Raw genomic sequence first — 15628 nt, 5'->3', positions numbered from 1 at the left:
TAAATTTAAACAAATTCTATAATAAAGGAAACGCTAGTGACAGCAACAAAGCATATTTAAGTTTAATTTTCCATGCTGCCAAGATGTCGGGATTCAGTGATTACAGAACTTGTATCCCTAATAAATATATATGTACATGAGTATGTTTACCTATAACTCAATTAAAGGCCTAAATCAAGTAAACTTTTTTTATAAAAATTAAACTGCTTCATTTATCGATACCTTTTTCTGTGACTTAAAACTTTTGGCTAACAACAAAATCAACTTTCGTTATAAAAATACGATAGTCTTATAGTTTTAATCGTTTTTTACTATTGTTTCTTTTTTTTTTGTATTGTAAGCTATTACTTGGCTAACCACAAGCCACAATGAAATGAATAATGTTTGTTTGTATACACGGATATATGTATAGATGTGTATGCCTACTTTTTCCGATGTGTTGTTTTGAATACATAATTTAAATATATTTTTATTGCCAACAATAAAATTGTGCCTGTTCGCTCTTGATTCTTTGGGAATGGGCGGCAAATGACGTGGGTAATGCATGCATGAATGTGCTCATTGTTAATGTTTATGGACTTAGAAAACCCGTCGGCACCATATAAGGGTTATATAAAGTAAAAGTAAAATAATTACGTAGGTATAGGGTGTTACAATAAAATGTAAACTTCATTGGCTCAAAAGTGAGCAACTCAATCTTATGCGGTTTTTGATGTGTAATGCTACTTAACTACACTAAATGAAATTCCAACTCTTTTTGGAATTCTCGTGCACTCCTGTATATCTTAACAGGGGCGAAAAGTGACAAGTAAAAGTACTTGTATTCTTTTTCTACCGAGTATCAAAAGAACTGGCGGTGCCATTTCGGTCAATCGTCAGCGTATGAGATCAACGAAACTCTCTCTGGTCGTTGAATGAACTTCGCAATATAGAAGTTGAAAAGCAGGGCGAAAAAGGACACTACACCGTAGCTCCCCTTGCTCTATGCTATTCTTTTTTTTTGGAAATTTGATATCGAGTTATCACACATAGTTTGCAAGCCACTTCTTAGTCCCTGTGGGCGAGTGAATTTTTCAAAGTCAAATAGTAATGTTATGAGGCTGTATCGCAAGCCTTGAACAGATCTAATGCTAATGGACAATGGACATAGAAGAGCCAAGAGGCGAGGGCCTTCAGGCATATAGCAAATTTTGCATACAGATTTTGGACGGCACCCTTGCAAGATCAAATTCACTTAAGAAATGAAGTTGGCCCCTAAAAGACTTATTCAATGACGATCTGAAGTCGATCAACTTCGCCTAGTCCGTATGATGATACACTGTAGTTCGGGAAAAGAGTGTCTTTCAGCGCATATGTCTTTAAGACATATTCCAATTCTAATTTATTTCGAAACATGAAGGGACAAACAAAATTAGTGTTAAGGTTTGTAAAAATTCTGGAATGGTTTGAGACTGGAACAATTTCCAACATTAAGTGGTCCACAACACATTGCTAGTCGCTACTATAAGTTTGAAAAATACTTACAACACGTTTGCGGTGAGCTCACTGCTTGATGCAATTTTGAAAGGAACTAAAGTGACTTTTTTTAACTCGTTTTTTATTTAACTTCAAATTATATAGCTTGAAAGTCATCATAATTTTTCAGTAAACAAAGCCCTTTCGGTACCATGCTTACGCGCAAAAAACTAAAATTAGCAACTATAAAATGGTAAGTAATAACTATCTAATTCTAAACAAATGACAACATGACATTCGACACCAAAAAAAGATAATTTCTAAACATCCACAAATAACTTATCGCAAAATGGCAAATAAGTAATGTGAAAAATAACAAGCCATTCCAAATATAAATAGCAAAGTATACGAATACATATGTATATATGTATGTAATGCTGTGTGCGCATTGATAAGCAACAAAATGTGGTCAAACTGGCTGCTGAACGGAGCTGCTTGGAATTTGTACCCATGACGACGGCGATAAAAATATTTACTGATAAGAGTTGGGGGCGGCAATCAGTCGTTTGTAACGAGTTAATTAGAACAGCAACAATGAGATGCATCATTAAGCATTGACAGTTGACTGATAACGAGTTCTTCAGAAATGAAGCTTTAGTACTCGCGTTAGACAAAACAGAAATACGTGAAGCTACCGTAATTTGGTAATTCGTTAAAAATGCGGCAGAACGCGAAATGCTACGATTTGGCATGCAAGAGAGAAGCAATGTAATCAGTTATTTGGCATCAGGGAGAAACTTGAAGAGCAAAGCAAAAATGTTCGATATTTATGAATTTAAGATAACTTGAAGTCAGTTCCTTCAGCATCATAAACGTCTTCACAACTCCTGCCATGAGCTTTGAAAGATGTCCTTTCGAATCACTTAATTTTTATTCTAATAACCATATTTTCCGCGGCCGCCGTGGCCGAATGAGTTAGTGCGTGACTACCATTCAGAATTCAGAAAGAGAGAACGTAATTTCGAATCTCGGTGAAAGACCAAAATTAAGAAAAACATTTTTCTAATAGCGGTCGCCCCTCGGCAGGTAATGGCAAACCTGCCATGAAAAAGTTCCTCATAAAAATATTTGCCGTTCGGAGTCGGCTTGAAACTGTAGGTCCCATTTGTGGAACAACATCAAAACGCACACCACAAATAGGAGGAGGAGCTCGGCAAAACACCCAAAAAGGCTGTACGCGCCAATTATATATAGATGCTTTCCATTTCAATTCAACCTGGCTATTCGGGTCATGTTCTTCGATTTCGATGTAACTCAAATATGTTACTCTCTGGTCAAAATAATGAGACACGTATTTTTTTGTTCGCCCGAAAAAATTTTTTTCAAGAGTTATCGGCAATTTTGTTTTTCGGCTCAAATTCGATTTTTTTTAATTATATAAGAAAAAAATTTTTTTAAATGCCCATAACTTAGTCGAAAATGAACCGATTTTAATAATTCTGGGTTCAAAATGATCGTAATTACTTACACGAGCGACTTCATTTAGAAACAATTGCAACAAAGTAGTTGAAAATTTTTTATTTAGCAAAAAAGAAAAAAAATTGAAATTTTTTCGAAATTCAATATTTCAAAAAGTGTATTTTTTTTTTTTATAACTTTTTCCAAATCAAAAGGGCATCCCAAACTTTAATTGAGCTGAATGCCCAGTAGCTAAAATGAGTTGTTTTTGAGTAATGAATTTTTGAGTAAAAACCCTGTTTCGCACTTTTTGTTGTTTGCAAAATAAAACATTTTCAACTACTTCTTTGCAATTATTTCTGCATGAAGTCACTCGTGTAAGTAATTACGATTATTTTGAACCCAGAATCATTCAAATCGGCTTAATTTTGACTAAGTTATGAGTAATTAAAAAAAATTTTCTTATATAGATTCTTTCCATTTCAATTCAAAAAGGCTATTCGGGACATGTCCTTCGATTTCGATGTAACTCAAATATGTTGCTCTCTGGTCAAAATAATGGGACACGTATTTTTTTGTTCGCCCGAAAAAAATTTTTTTCAAGCTTTATCGGCAATTTTGTTTTTCGACTCAAAATCGATTTTTTTCTAATAATATAAGAACATTTTTTTTTTAAATGCTCATAACTTAGTCAAAAATGAACCGATTTTAATAATTTTGGGTTCAAAATGATCGCCATTACTTACACGAGCGATTTCATGCAGAAACAGTTGCAAAAAAGTAGTTGAACATTTTTTATTTTGCAGAAAACAAAAAGTGCGAAACAGGTTTTTTACTCAAAAATTCATTACTCAAAAACAACAATAAAACATTTTCAACTACTTCTTTGCAATTATTTCTGCATGAAGTCACTCGTGTAAGTAATTACGATTATTTTGAACCCAGAATCATTCAAATCGGCTTAATTTTGACTAAGTTATGAGTAATTAAAAAAAATTTTCTTATATAGATTCTTTCCATTTCAATTCAAAAAGGCTATTCGGGACATGTCCTTCGATTTCGATGTAACTCAAATATGTTGCTCTCTGGTCAAAATAATGGGACACGTATTTTTTTGTTCGCCCGAAAAAAATTTTTTTCAAGCTTTATCGGCAATTTTGTTTTTCGACTCAAAATCGATTTTTTTCTAATAATATAAGAACATTTTTTTTTTAAATGCTCATAACTTAGTCAAAAATGAACCGATTTTAATAATTTTGGGTTCAAAATGATCGCCATTACTTACACGAGCGATTTCATGCAGAAACAGTTGCAAAAAAGTAGTTGAACATTTTTTATTTTGCAGAAAACAAAAAGTGCGAAACAGGTTTTTTACTCAAAAATTCATTACTCAAAAACAACTCATTTTAGCTACTGGGCATTCAGCTTAATTGAAGTTTGAGGTGTCCTCTTGATTTGGAAAAAGTTATAAAAAAAAAAAAAAATACACTTTTTGAAATATTGAATTTCGAAAAAATTTCAATTTTTTTTCTTTTTTGCTAAATAAAAAATTTTCAACTACTTTTTTGCAATTGTTTCTACATGAAGTCGCTCGTGTAAGTAATTACGATCATTTTGAACCCAGAATTATTAAAATCGGTTCATTTTTGACTAAGTTATGGGCATTTAAAAAAATTTTTTTCTTATATAATTAAAAAAAATCGAGTTTGAGCCGAAAAACAAAATTGCCGATAACTCTTGAAAAAAAATTTTTTCGGGCGAACAAAAAAATACGTGTCTCATTATTTTGACCAGAGAGCAACATATTTGAGTTACATCGAAATCGAAGAACATGACCCGAATAGCCCGGTTGAATTGAAATGGAAAGCATCTATAATCATCTTTTCCGTAGCTCGTGGCAGTTCAGACCATACATATTTAGCCTATCTTTGCCTAACTAGATTTCAGTGGCATACAAAATCCCCTTTAAGTGGCAGTGCTTGTTCAGATATAAAGCAGGGTCGTAACAACAGTTTCGTGGGCATTAATAACCAACCTATAGACAGTAGGGGCATCCCTGACTGTCAGCTGTGAGACAGTTGTGATTATTCCCCGAGCTAACAACACTTTATATAGTAGTTTAACAGTCAGCTAAGCGCACCTTATTTAACATGGCTATGGAAAATTTTGGCAAAAGGGGGAAAAAAACATGAAATCATTCGGAATTGAACTGGACATTAAGGCAATTGGAGTACACCTACCTTTGAAACGACCACTTTGACCTTTAGTTGTAGTTTAACACCCTGCTGGTAAAAAGATGGTAAATAGAACCGCCATGGATTTAGTAGGGGATAGTTGGGCATTCTTTGCAGTCAAGAAGTGAAAAAGTCTAGAAAGATAATCGTTCACTTTCGAATATAAGCCATTGATGGCATTCCCGTATTAAAGAAAGTCAACTGTCTATGATGGTTGAGAAAGCTTGGAAATATCGAAGTTGAAAAGCAAGGGAGAAAGGAGGACATCACCCTGCGGCATTCTTGGAATAGCTAACTGGTCTAATTAAGTCGGTGTGTTTAAGTGCAATGGTGGTGCTGTGTACTTTAAGGAAGCTATGTTGAGGTACAGCTGGGATCAGATGCCTGGTGCAGATCGGAAGTAGGAGGGCTTCAAAAGTCTTCAGTATTGAGGGTAAAAAAAAGTGGCCATAGACAAATTGAACACCCTAGTGATGTAAGCTACTCCCGTTGGAAACATATTTTTCAACAATAGCTTGGCTTTCAACACAAGGACGCATGGATGAACTAAGCCCATTATAGTGCGCTCAAGCACTGCCCCTGTTCACTCACCGAAGGACGTTCAAATTCAGATATTATGCCAAAAAATATTGATTTTGTGTTGGTAAAAAGGTGGCTTCGCATTGGATCCCATATAACTTAAAAAACGGTCTGGAAAAGCGACCGGACCAAGTGTTTCGAAGACTTTTGGTTATTATGGAGAATATTTTGAAAAACAATAAAACCGTTTTCAACAATCAATGTTCATGTTTCCCTTGTTAGGTCGGATATATAAATATCAACCCTCGTAAGAAAATACTCTTAATCACTAATTTCTTCAGTATTTATGGTCGCAACCCTCAACTATCGCAACCGTTAGTCTTGCATTCATTTAAGTATTTCGCAAGTTCTCTTGTCCAAATGAACTCAATCATTCATTTCGACAGAATCTTGTACAGTGGAACATTTGTGTTGGTACATATTCATATGAATACATATGTATGCATATATATGTACATCTATATATGTATGTATGCTTGCATATACCCTATAGCCCATACTTGGACCAGATTCATAAAACGACTAATTCGATACTACTTACTTAAGAACTATCCCTAAACCAAGGCAAGCGACGAATGTGAATGCGAGTACGCGACAGAATTTAATTTTATATGGCTGTTATTTTTAACATTGATGTTGGCGTAAAATCATTTCTAAGCCCGCCTTAACTCAGTAAGGCTGTAGTAAGTCCAGTAAGCCGATACGTCCAGGAAACTTAATTTCGGTCTAAAAGAAAACGGGTTTTCTATGAAAGGGTTCAAGGGTACATGCTCAGTAAAAGGAGATGGTTCAAGGCATACTTTTAGCATTAAGTATCGCCGATTTAAAGTCGTTGCCAAGACATTCAAGTTGGCCCCAAACTGTTACTTTAGAAGCGTTCCCAAAATAACTATTTTTAATATTCCAACAACCATGCCAAAGTAAGGTTTGGTAGTCATTCCCACGGCAGTCAGTTCTACGTTACTGGAACGACCAGGATTTAAGTCCGGCCAAGGGCTGTCACATCAGCAGCATTCCCCGTATATGATTGGGGAATGTTTATGCTGGTGCAACAACAACAACGGACACGATGAGAAAAATACTATCAAGGACGAGACGTTAGCTGGCATCAAACTGTAGCTTTATAGGCTAAGTTATTTAATGGGAGGGTATAATCAATCTGCCCAACAACAAACTGAGAATGCTTACTGGCATACCAGATTGCGCAGTCATCTGCACAGGACAGCCATCTGTTCAGGATGTTGTCTAACGTTTCTGCGACCTATCTCCGGCTATTACCCTTGTGTCTCGTATGCCATGTCATAGCGATAAGAAGGAGTAAAAATCTCAGCCACAAGAAAGACACATACACTCTGACCAACAAAGCTCCATGCTAGATTTATTGAGGGAACTAGTTTTGAATGAGGTATTGCGATGAGGCGAGACAAAAGATCTTAAGGTCGAGGGTGCAAACCTCCATTTTGTTCTATTCTATTCTTAGCAATTGTGATTTACTGTGTGGTATTTTAGTTTGGTACCTAATTCATACATAATATTTATAAACACACACATATACAATATAATCTGTATTTTTGTATTATTACGAGTGTATTTATGCAAAGACGTATTTTCAACGCATATGAATTTCCGTAGAAATTTTTGCCACTATGTGTTTTGGCATTGGGACTGATGTAGCTGACAATGATGTTTGTGATGCCAGCGGAGTAGGAGGGGTTAGCTGTGGTATTGCTATCGACCGGGTAGCCAATAATGTCGCATAAGTCGCGTCATTGTCGAAGTAGCAACCAGAGCCGCAGTCATAAGTCGTCGGCGTAGCAGCCAGCGCCGTTGTTTTCCTCAGACTTGCCGCATCGCCGACACCGTCGCCATCACCTTCTCCTAACTTGCCTCAAGTTTTGACAATCCTTTGCAGTGTGCTCCTCCAATGCTGTTCTTTGTCTGTTGATTTATTATTTTATGTTGTTGTTTTTGGTTTCTGTTCTTTCATTTATTTTGCGTAATTTTTCACTTGGTTTTTTTTCTTGCTTTGTAGTATATGTGTATGTGTGTATAATTTTTTTGTTTTTTAATTATGCGTTTTGTTGGACGTTGCGTGCAGTTGGGAGGCTCCTAGCTGCCACTATTGTGTCGTTTTGGCGTGTTTATATTTATATTTTTTTTATTTTTATTTTAGTTTTTAATTTGTATATTTCCTTATTCGTAAGTTAATGCATTCGTGCATTCGACAGGGGCGAAGCCTCTTAGGGGGCTTTCGAGTGACAATATGTTTGTGGAAGTTTTTTTGTATTGTTTCGATTGCGTTTTTTTTTTTTTTACTTTCTGCATGTTTTCAATGCTTTTATATAATATTTCGCTTTTATATCCGAGTGCCTGTTTGAAATTTTGTATTATTATGCAAGGTATAATTTCTTTCGTTTTTTTTCTAAAGTTCACGTCCAATAAAATATTGTATGTATGTATAAGAGCATATAAGCCAAATGTACTAGTATATTAATGTAAATACATACAGTTATGTGAAAAATAATAAGGACAGTTGTATTCACCGTTTTTTGTGTTTACGAATTCATGTAAAATGAAAGAATTTGTGCTAAAAGAGAGTTGTATAGCAAAGCTTGTAAACGACATTGAGAAATCCCGTTACAATTTATGTGTCTTTTTCTTTCGTTTAGATAACAAATTATTTTCTTTAAGAAGTGCGCGATTTCTGCTGTGAAAAATCGCTTCACATTAATTGCTAAATAAATTGCAATTTTGTAACTTTTTAGGCAAATATGGGTAGAAATACGCACTGCGACCATGCTACTAGAAATAATATTAAAAATTTAAGTTAAAGCGGAAATTCGTACAGAAAAATTGCACAAATACTCGGTATTTCAAAAACGATGGTTGAAAATGCTATTCGATGCGTAAAAAAAGATCCATTTATTACATCTAAACGAATAAAAAATGATTTAAACATTGACGTTGACACATCAACGATTCGAAAAACACTCATCGGTGAGGAATTGAGAGCAGTGCGAGAAAAGTGCCATTGTTATCCAAAAAGAACATAAAACAAAGATTACAATTTGCTAAAAATCATATCAATTGGCCTAAAGAAAAATGGCGTAACATTATGTGGTCCGATGAAACAAAAGTAAACTTGTTTTCTTCTGATAGAGGTGTCCACCATGTAAGAAGGCCTATCCATCAAGAATTCAATCCAAAATATACTTTAAAGACGGTCAAACACGGTGGTGGTAGCATCATGGTATGGGAGTCATTCTCTTATTATGGTGTGGGTCCTCTATATCGCATCCAAAACATAATGAAATCGGCCGATTACATTGAAATTTTGAAAAATACAATGCTGCCGTATGCCAAAGAAAATATGCCACTCATATGGGTCTTCCAGCAGGATAATGACCCAAAACATACGGCAAAGAAGTGGTTCCAGGACAACAAAATCAATGTTTTAGAATGGCCAGCGCAATCCCCCAATTTGAACCCCATAGAAAATTTGTGGAACGAAGTTAAGAGGGCAATCAGGGGAGAGTGTCCATCAAGTTGCAACCAGCTTTGGAATCTTATTCAGGGTGCGTGGAACGCAAAACCGGTACATGTTTGTCAAAATTTGGTCGACTTAATGCCTAGAAGATGTGCTGCTGTTCTGGATAACAAAGGATCCGCAACAAAGTACTAATATGGCACTAAGGCTTTATGCAACAATATTCAGTTAAAATATCTATTTAGTTTTACTTAAGTTATTTATACCTTTAAGATTCCATGAAATGCCTTATTTTTTTTTCACACGTTAAACTATATAAATTCATATAAAATCACAAAAGAAAAAACAGAATATATTATAGGAATAGCAAAAATTTTGTTATTAATCTTTTTTCTACCGTTTAAAAAAAAAATAAATCGTTTAAACAAGAAAGAATTTTCGATTTTTTATTCGGTTGTAAATATAATGTAAGTTTGGGTTGGAACTGTCCCTATTATTTTTCACATAACTGTACGTACATATTTACATGTCCATATGAGACTATTATGTACTGCCTGGAGTACCATATGTGCGCAGGTTGCATTAAGCCTGAAACCTTGCGCTGGAGTTTATAACGCATATCACTTAGATGAATCATGCCACAATATGCGATCGCTCTTATATGTAGCTAGTATAAGATTTTATTCACTGTGAAATTTCCCTCGTATGCCTATATTTTACCCATAAAGCGGATAGTGGAAGCCACAAAATACAAAAAAAAAAAAACAAGAAGAGAATATGTAAGAGTAAAAAAAAAGAGTGCGAAGTAACGAAATAAAAGCGAGCAGTTGCTGCTGATTAACCTATCATTGCACTTTCGCAAAGATTTCAGGGGGGAAATATGCAAGAACTAAGAATGATACTATTGTAGATATTGGAGACTTTATGAACTACTAATACATTGACTCAGAAAATAACTCATGATCTAATTGAATGTCAAAGCAAGGCTTTTATGCTTTACAATAATATATATTTGGGAGAAGGCTCAGGGACGTTAGTTAGTTAGTAAACATTATCTTTTCTGAAGAAATAATACATACCTTGGTATCATAATCAAGTAACTCAAAAGTCGCCGTAAATCCTCCGGTTTGAGGCGATCGCGTTTCGGTGTTGCCGGGAAGCATAATAGGGGGCCACCTCGTCTGTCCCTGCCACCAGTGAGGCACACGACTCGCTCCTGTAGGAGGGTTAAAATATCGCGCGCTCTTTGTCCATCCATATTTCTGGTATTTCGTAAATGTGTGTATGTTCTTTTTCGAAGGTCACTAATATGACTGTTTTAAGCGATTTTCTTGCCAACCTTTTCACGGTTTTTACGTTCAACGAATAGTTTTTTTTTTACCGCCATTGCAAATCCGATCTTTTCTTTTGGGTTGTGTTGTAAATTTTGCGTAGGCAACCTTTTGTTATGTTGGGTTACAATTTGGTAATTGGGCGCGCAAAAATGAATGCGGATAGTTACACTATATGAGCTCACAAAAATATTTAAGAATGATCGCGAACCCAATATAAAATATTTTTTTTTTTTATTTTTATAAAAATGCACTTTTTGTTGCTTCTGCTGTCAATTTTGAGACAATAGATTTTAACAAATTTATTTTATTTAATCACTGCGTTTCATGGCCTTGTAATTTTAATAAAATGTTGGCTTTCCAGTTGCACATTTTCGTATAGCTATATAACTTAGGTTATTAATTGTTAATTTGCATTGGGAAACACTACTTGGTGAAAATATTTCCGTTTACGCTGCGTCCACTGCCACCTTTGCCGCAAAAGCTGACTGCCGCTGACGTCGCTGACTTCGTCGTCGTCAGCTTCAGTAGCATCATCAGCAGAACACAGACAGTAAAATCATTCCAGACTTCGCTCCGTTTTCTTTTATTTTAATTCTTTCTTTGATTTCATATTTATCTGTTTGAAATCTTCGTATTATTTTTCATCACCAACTCACCAACATTCATTGGAATTGTCTTATACAAAAAATAAAAACAAAAGAACCAGATAAACGCATGAAAAAAGAACTTTTATTGTTGTTTTTTTTTTCGGAGCTGGTTGCCGCTAGCGGACTGGTTGTGTGATTTCGCTGGTTGCTGCCTAATTACTTGCCTGTATTTTGCTTCTTCTTTATCCTCCTATTACACTTCGACGATTTCTGTTTCCTCCCGCTATTCTTTTGCTCCTCCTGTGGTGACTGATGATGGTGGTGCTCCACAGCTTTTTAGCTGTCATTGATTTTTTGAGAAACTTCGTGTCACTGGAAAACCTTTATTTCACCACAAATCTTAACACTTTTTATTATATTATACTAGCGTGTACAATAAATATTCACTTTTTAGTTGAATTTGAATTAAATTTTATGTATTTCTAATTGAAAATTACCAATTTTGCAAGAGGATTTTGCTGCCCAATGTGAGAACGAAACGAAACAAAATTTTTCTCTTGAGCTCTCTCCAAACTCTCCACTGTTGTCGATGACAACGAAAATACGAATGATACTAAAGTAAACAAATGCAAAGTTACCAAAAAGGAATGTTAAAGTTTTAGATAATATACTAACTAATTTGACGGGTGAAGCATATTAGAAGGCGTATTCGAAATTTCTCTTTTAAGAATTTATATTGACAAGGTTTTCCCCAAATATTTGATGTTAAACATTTTTATTCCGAATATTATATTTTTAGCATTTTAGAAAATGGATAAAATTTCAAACATGAACCTCAGTTTCTTTGAAAGCTAAATTTTACTTTCATTCAAGAATGATTATTATTCTTTCCATCATGACTTTCATTAAATTCCGGAAGTAAATAAAGTGATAGCCTATCGATCCCACTACAGTCGGTTCTACGTAATCGGAACGACTAGGATCTATATCCAACCAAGGACTGTCACTTCAGCAGCATTCCTGTATATATTTATATGGGGAATATTTATGATGCCACAACAACAACAACGGGAACGGAGGTATCTAATCCCACTTCCCGCTATAGCATTACATTCTAGATGAAGCTGTGCTAACTCTGTGAAAGCTGCGCGATCTGCAGTAACTTGTGAAAATCCCTATGAATATTCTCAGTTTGTCCTTAGGGACAGTTATGAGTTGCCTGAACCTCTTTTGACTATATTCCCCCAGTAATAAAGACTTTTATAGACCATTGTTTGGTGCCACCTTACGTCTCAAATCTTAAAAAAAAAACAATAACTGGGGCGTACACTTATGTTAAGCATTTAGTCGAGCTCCTCCTCCTATTTGTGACATGCGTTTTGATATTGTTCCATAAATGGCGGCCGCCGTAGCCAATTGGGTTGGTGGAGGCCACAGCCTCCCTAGTCAATGCCTTGTCTGTAGCAGGGAATCTATCAATATCAATCAATCTATGTGCGTTCCACATCCCTAGTGTGCGATATACTCCCGAGGGATAAGCGTTATAGAAAGCACCCCCGTAGCAAATAAGGCACAGAGTACTATTTCCTCACAGCCAAAAGCACTCGGGATCTCCGTAGACAACTGACACTGTATGCATGTTGATTTGCTTTTTCCAACACTGTTAGGATGTAGGTCAATGCGAGATATATATATATATACAATTGGCGCGTACACACGCTTTGGGTGTTTGGCCGAACTCCTCCTCCTATTTCTGGTGTGCGTCTTGACGTTGTTCCACAAATGGAGGGACCTACAGTTTCAAGCCGACTCCGAACGGCAGATATTTTTATGAGGAGCTTTTTCATGGCAGAAATACACTCGGAGGTTTGCCATTGCCTGCCGAGGGGCGACCGCTATTAGAAAAATGTTTTTCTTAATTTTGGTGTTTTCACCGAGATTCGAACCGACGTTCTCTCTATGAATCCCGAATGGTAGTCGCGCACCAACCCATTCGGCTACGGCGGCCGCGAGATTGTCTCTTATTATTCCAAGAACATTTGTTAGTATTACATCGCCGCCTTGCTGTGCTGCTACCGGGCGGACTCCATTAGGCCCCGGGGTTTTGTTTGGGTTAAATAAATTAACCTTTGTTTACAAGCTGATTGTTTGCGAATATTAAGTGAATGACTTGGGGAAAATTGTGATTTTTAAATTAAACAAAATGTTACAAATTAAGTGCCGCCTGCTAAGTGTGAAAACAGGAATTATAACACAACTGCCAAATTCAGTTTTTTTTGCATTTCTTGTGAATAACTCTGTGACAAAAAATTCTGTGTTGTTTTCGTTTACTCTTCCCTCTTTTTTGCTCGTTTATTTGCTATACTGACGTCATATTGAATGGGAAGGTACAATATTTATTTTATCATTATTGCCCACATTTAAATCTTCTTTGCGTAAAAGAAGAAAATGTGCAACCCTGGGTGGAGAGATTGCGTCAATTACACCGAAAGAAAAATACATTTACATTTCTCTATATTGAAATATCTGATATTAATTTGCTTTTGCTACAATAAAATATGAGGTTTCTTGTCCGGTTTTCTAGTTATTCGATTTACTCCTTTTGTGCAGGAATATATTTCAAAATTCAACAGCATTTATATATTAACTGGGCTTCATACAGCGAATGAGCTAACTCGAAAACTGCCAAATAACAACTCTGTGTTGGATAAAATGCACTTTAGCCGAAATGTCAATTTGTCAACGGATAATTTTGACAGCTCCAAATTTTGGGTTCTTTATCGCTTCTAAAATTTTCACATATCTTGTTTTTTCCCCAAATTTGCAAAAATTCTACGTAAAATCAAATTATCTCTGCAGCATCGTAAACGTAAATCTAAACAGCAAAATCAATCGCTATTTGGAGTTCCGACAACTGCTACAATAGTTACTATAAGTGAAGTGGTTACCGTCACAGAGAAATCAGTAAACGAAGTCGGGGAAACCGCGGTCATGGATACCACCAATCTTAATCGGGTGCTAAATCAGACTTTGCGTCATCCGTTGCACGGACTGCTCTTTAAATATACCAATGTTATGAAAGGTGCGAAAATGACATCAAGCACCATAAAGGCTTTTATATGTTCTCATTTTTAGGTTGGCAGTACCGCTGGTTCACTGTTGATGCACATACAGGCACACTTAGCTATTACTTATGTGACTCCTCTTTAACTGGAGATGAAGTAACACCATCCGCACAAGTTCTGGCTTGTGCGCCGCGTGGTCAAGTCCAACTTGCAGGCGCTGTGGTCTGTCCTAGTGATGAAGATTCACGGACGTTTTCTATCGGTTGTGCATCTGGAGATACAGTCAAATTGCGTGCTGCCGATGCACGTTCTCGGCAAGAATGGGTAGATGGTTTGCGGGCAGTCGTGGAGAGTCACACCAAAGCAATGGATATTAGTAATTCATCACCACTGCCGCCTCGGGAGTTGCTTGCTGCTTCTGATGCGATGGTATCAGCCAGACAAGCACTCTATCTAACCGAACAATGGTGCGATGGTTTGATTTTATTCCTTATTATATATATGTATTATATGTCGGTATTATATATTACAGCAATGCATCGCTTGCGCGTACAATTGAGAATATCGAATGTGAAACCTTTTCGCCGACAGATCCAGATTTGCTTTTGCTGAAAGCCATTTCGACTGCTAGCACACAATGTTTACATCAGTGCCTAAGCCTATTGCAACGACATGAAGAGATACACAGTACAAGTGTTGAATCAGCGGGCGCTTTTTGAGACGACATAAGTTTTTAAGCTTCATTGGTTGCAATTGTGAATTATGAATTCGTTTTTAAGTGCTTAAGTACGTTGTTATTTTGTTCATATATTTAAATGTGTATGGTTGCAAATTATAATATAAGTGCAATCGTAAAACAATTTAATTTTATAACCGATGTGCTTATACACTCTCTACTGTTAAACATTTGAAAATTTATTGGAAACCTTAAACACTTATTCACAATATGTGCGTATATGTATACATATATTATGAAAGACATTTACACTTTATTACAAATTACATTAACGATATTTATTCATATACATGTTTTAGGTAAGAATACATTCGATGGAGTTATTAAATATACGCACACATCTTAAGCTTAAAATGCGGAAATGAAATGTTTTTTAAATTATTAAACAGTGTTCGAAACCATTGTTACTCGGTGAACCTCAAACCAAGTATTTCCAATAAGATGTTGAGTGTGATGCCGGGTTTTACTATTGTTAGATAACACAAGGGCCAGCTCTGACCATGATGCCGTATATTTAAGGGGGAACCCAGTTTAGACTGATCGAAAAATCGACATTTTTATTGTATAAATTGTTAGTAAAACTACTCAAGAATATGTCGTAAAAATGTTAAAGCGAAATTTGCCTTATTCCCAATTCTATGATCATTTAAGCAACCACCCGTTGGTTGGGCGCCATAGCTCTTACGATACGAT

General features: G+C 35.8%; 2 protein-coding genes across 2 annotated transcripts in view; one reads left to right on the top strand and one right to left on the bottom strand.

Annotated features, from left to right (window-relative positions):
- Positions 1–10752, bottom strand: part of LOC129240376 (triple functional domain protein-like) — a 118913-nt gene extending 108161 nt beyond the window's left edge. The window contains exon 1 of the mRNA XM_054876140.1: positions 10293–10752. Within this exon, the coding sequence (XP_054732115.1) occupies positions 10293–10471 (179 nt within the window). The 5' untranslated portion in view covers positions 10472–10752. The remainder of the gene's footprint in view (positions 1–10292) is intronic.
- Positions 10753–13765: 3013 nt separating this feature from the next.
- Positions 13766–15302, top strand: LOC129240972 (oxysterol-binding protein-related protein 11-like). The gene is made up of 3 exons (XM_054877070.1): positions 13766–14216; positions 14270–14666; positions 14732–15302. Exons 1-3 carry the CDS (start codon positions 14126–14128, stop codon positions 14916–14918), a joined length of 675 nt encoding a protein of 224 aa, XP_054733045.1. The 5' UTR covers positions 13766–14125; the 3' UTR covers positions 14919–15302.
- Positions 15303–15628: the final 326 nt, after the last annotated feature.

This window comes from Anastrepha obliqua, chromosome 3 (genome assembly GCF_027943255.1).
Source record: "Anastrepha obliqua isolate idAnaObli1 chromosome 3, idAnaObli1_1.0, whole genome shotgun sequence".
Classification (NCBI taxonomy): Eukaryota; Metazoa; Arthropoda; class Insecta; order Diptera; family Tephritidae; genus Anastrepha; species Anastrepha obliqua.
The sequence above is the reverse complement of the archived record's forward strand: the minus strand, read 5'-3'. Positions and strand labels throughout refer to the sequence as shown.

Excerpts from the sequence above, each read along its gene's own strand:
- LOC129240972 (XM_054877070.1), top strand. The coding sequence starts at position 14,126 with ATGGATACCACCAATCTTAATCGGGTGCTAAATCAGACTTTGCGTCAT. Across the intron at positions 14,217-14,269 it reads ATATACCAATGTTATGAAAG|GTTGGCAGTACCGCTGGTTC; the intron begins GTGCGAAAATGA and ends TCTCATTTTTAG. Across the intron at positions 14,667-14,731 it reads CTCTATCTAACCGAACAATG|CAATGCATCGCTTGCGCGTA; the intron begins GTGCGATGGTTT and ends TATATATTACAG.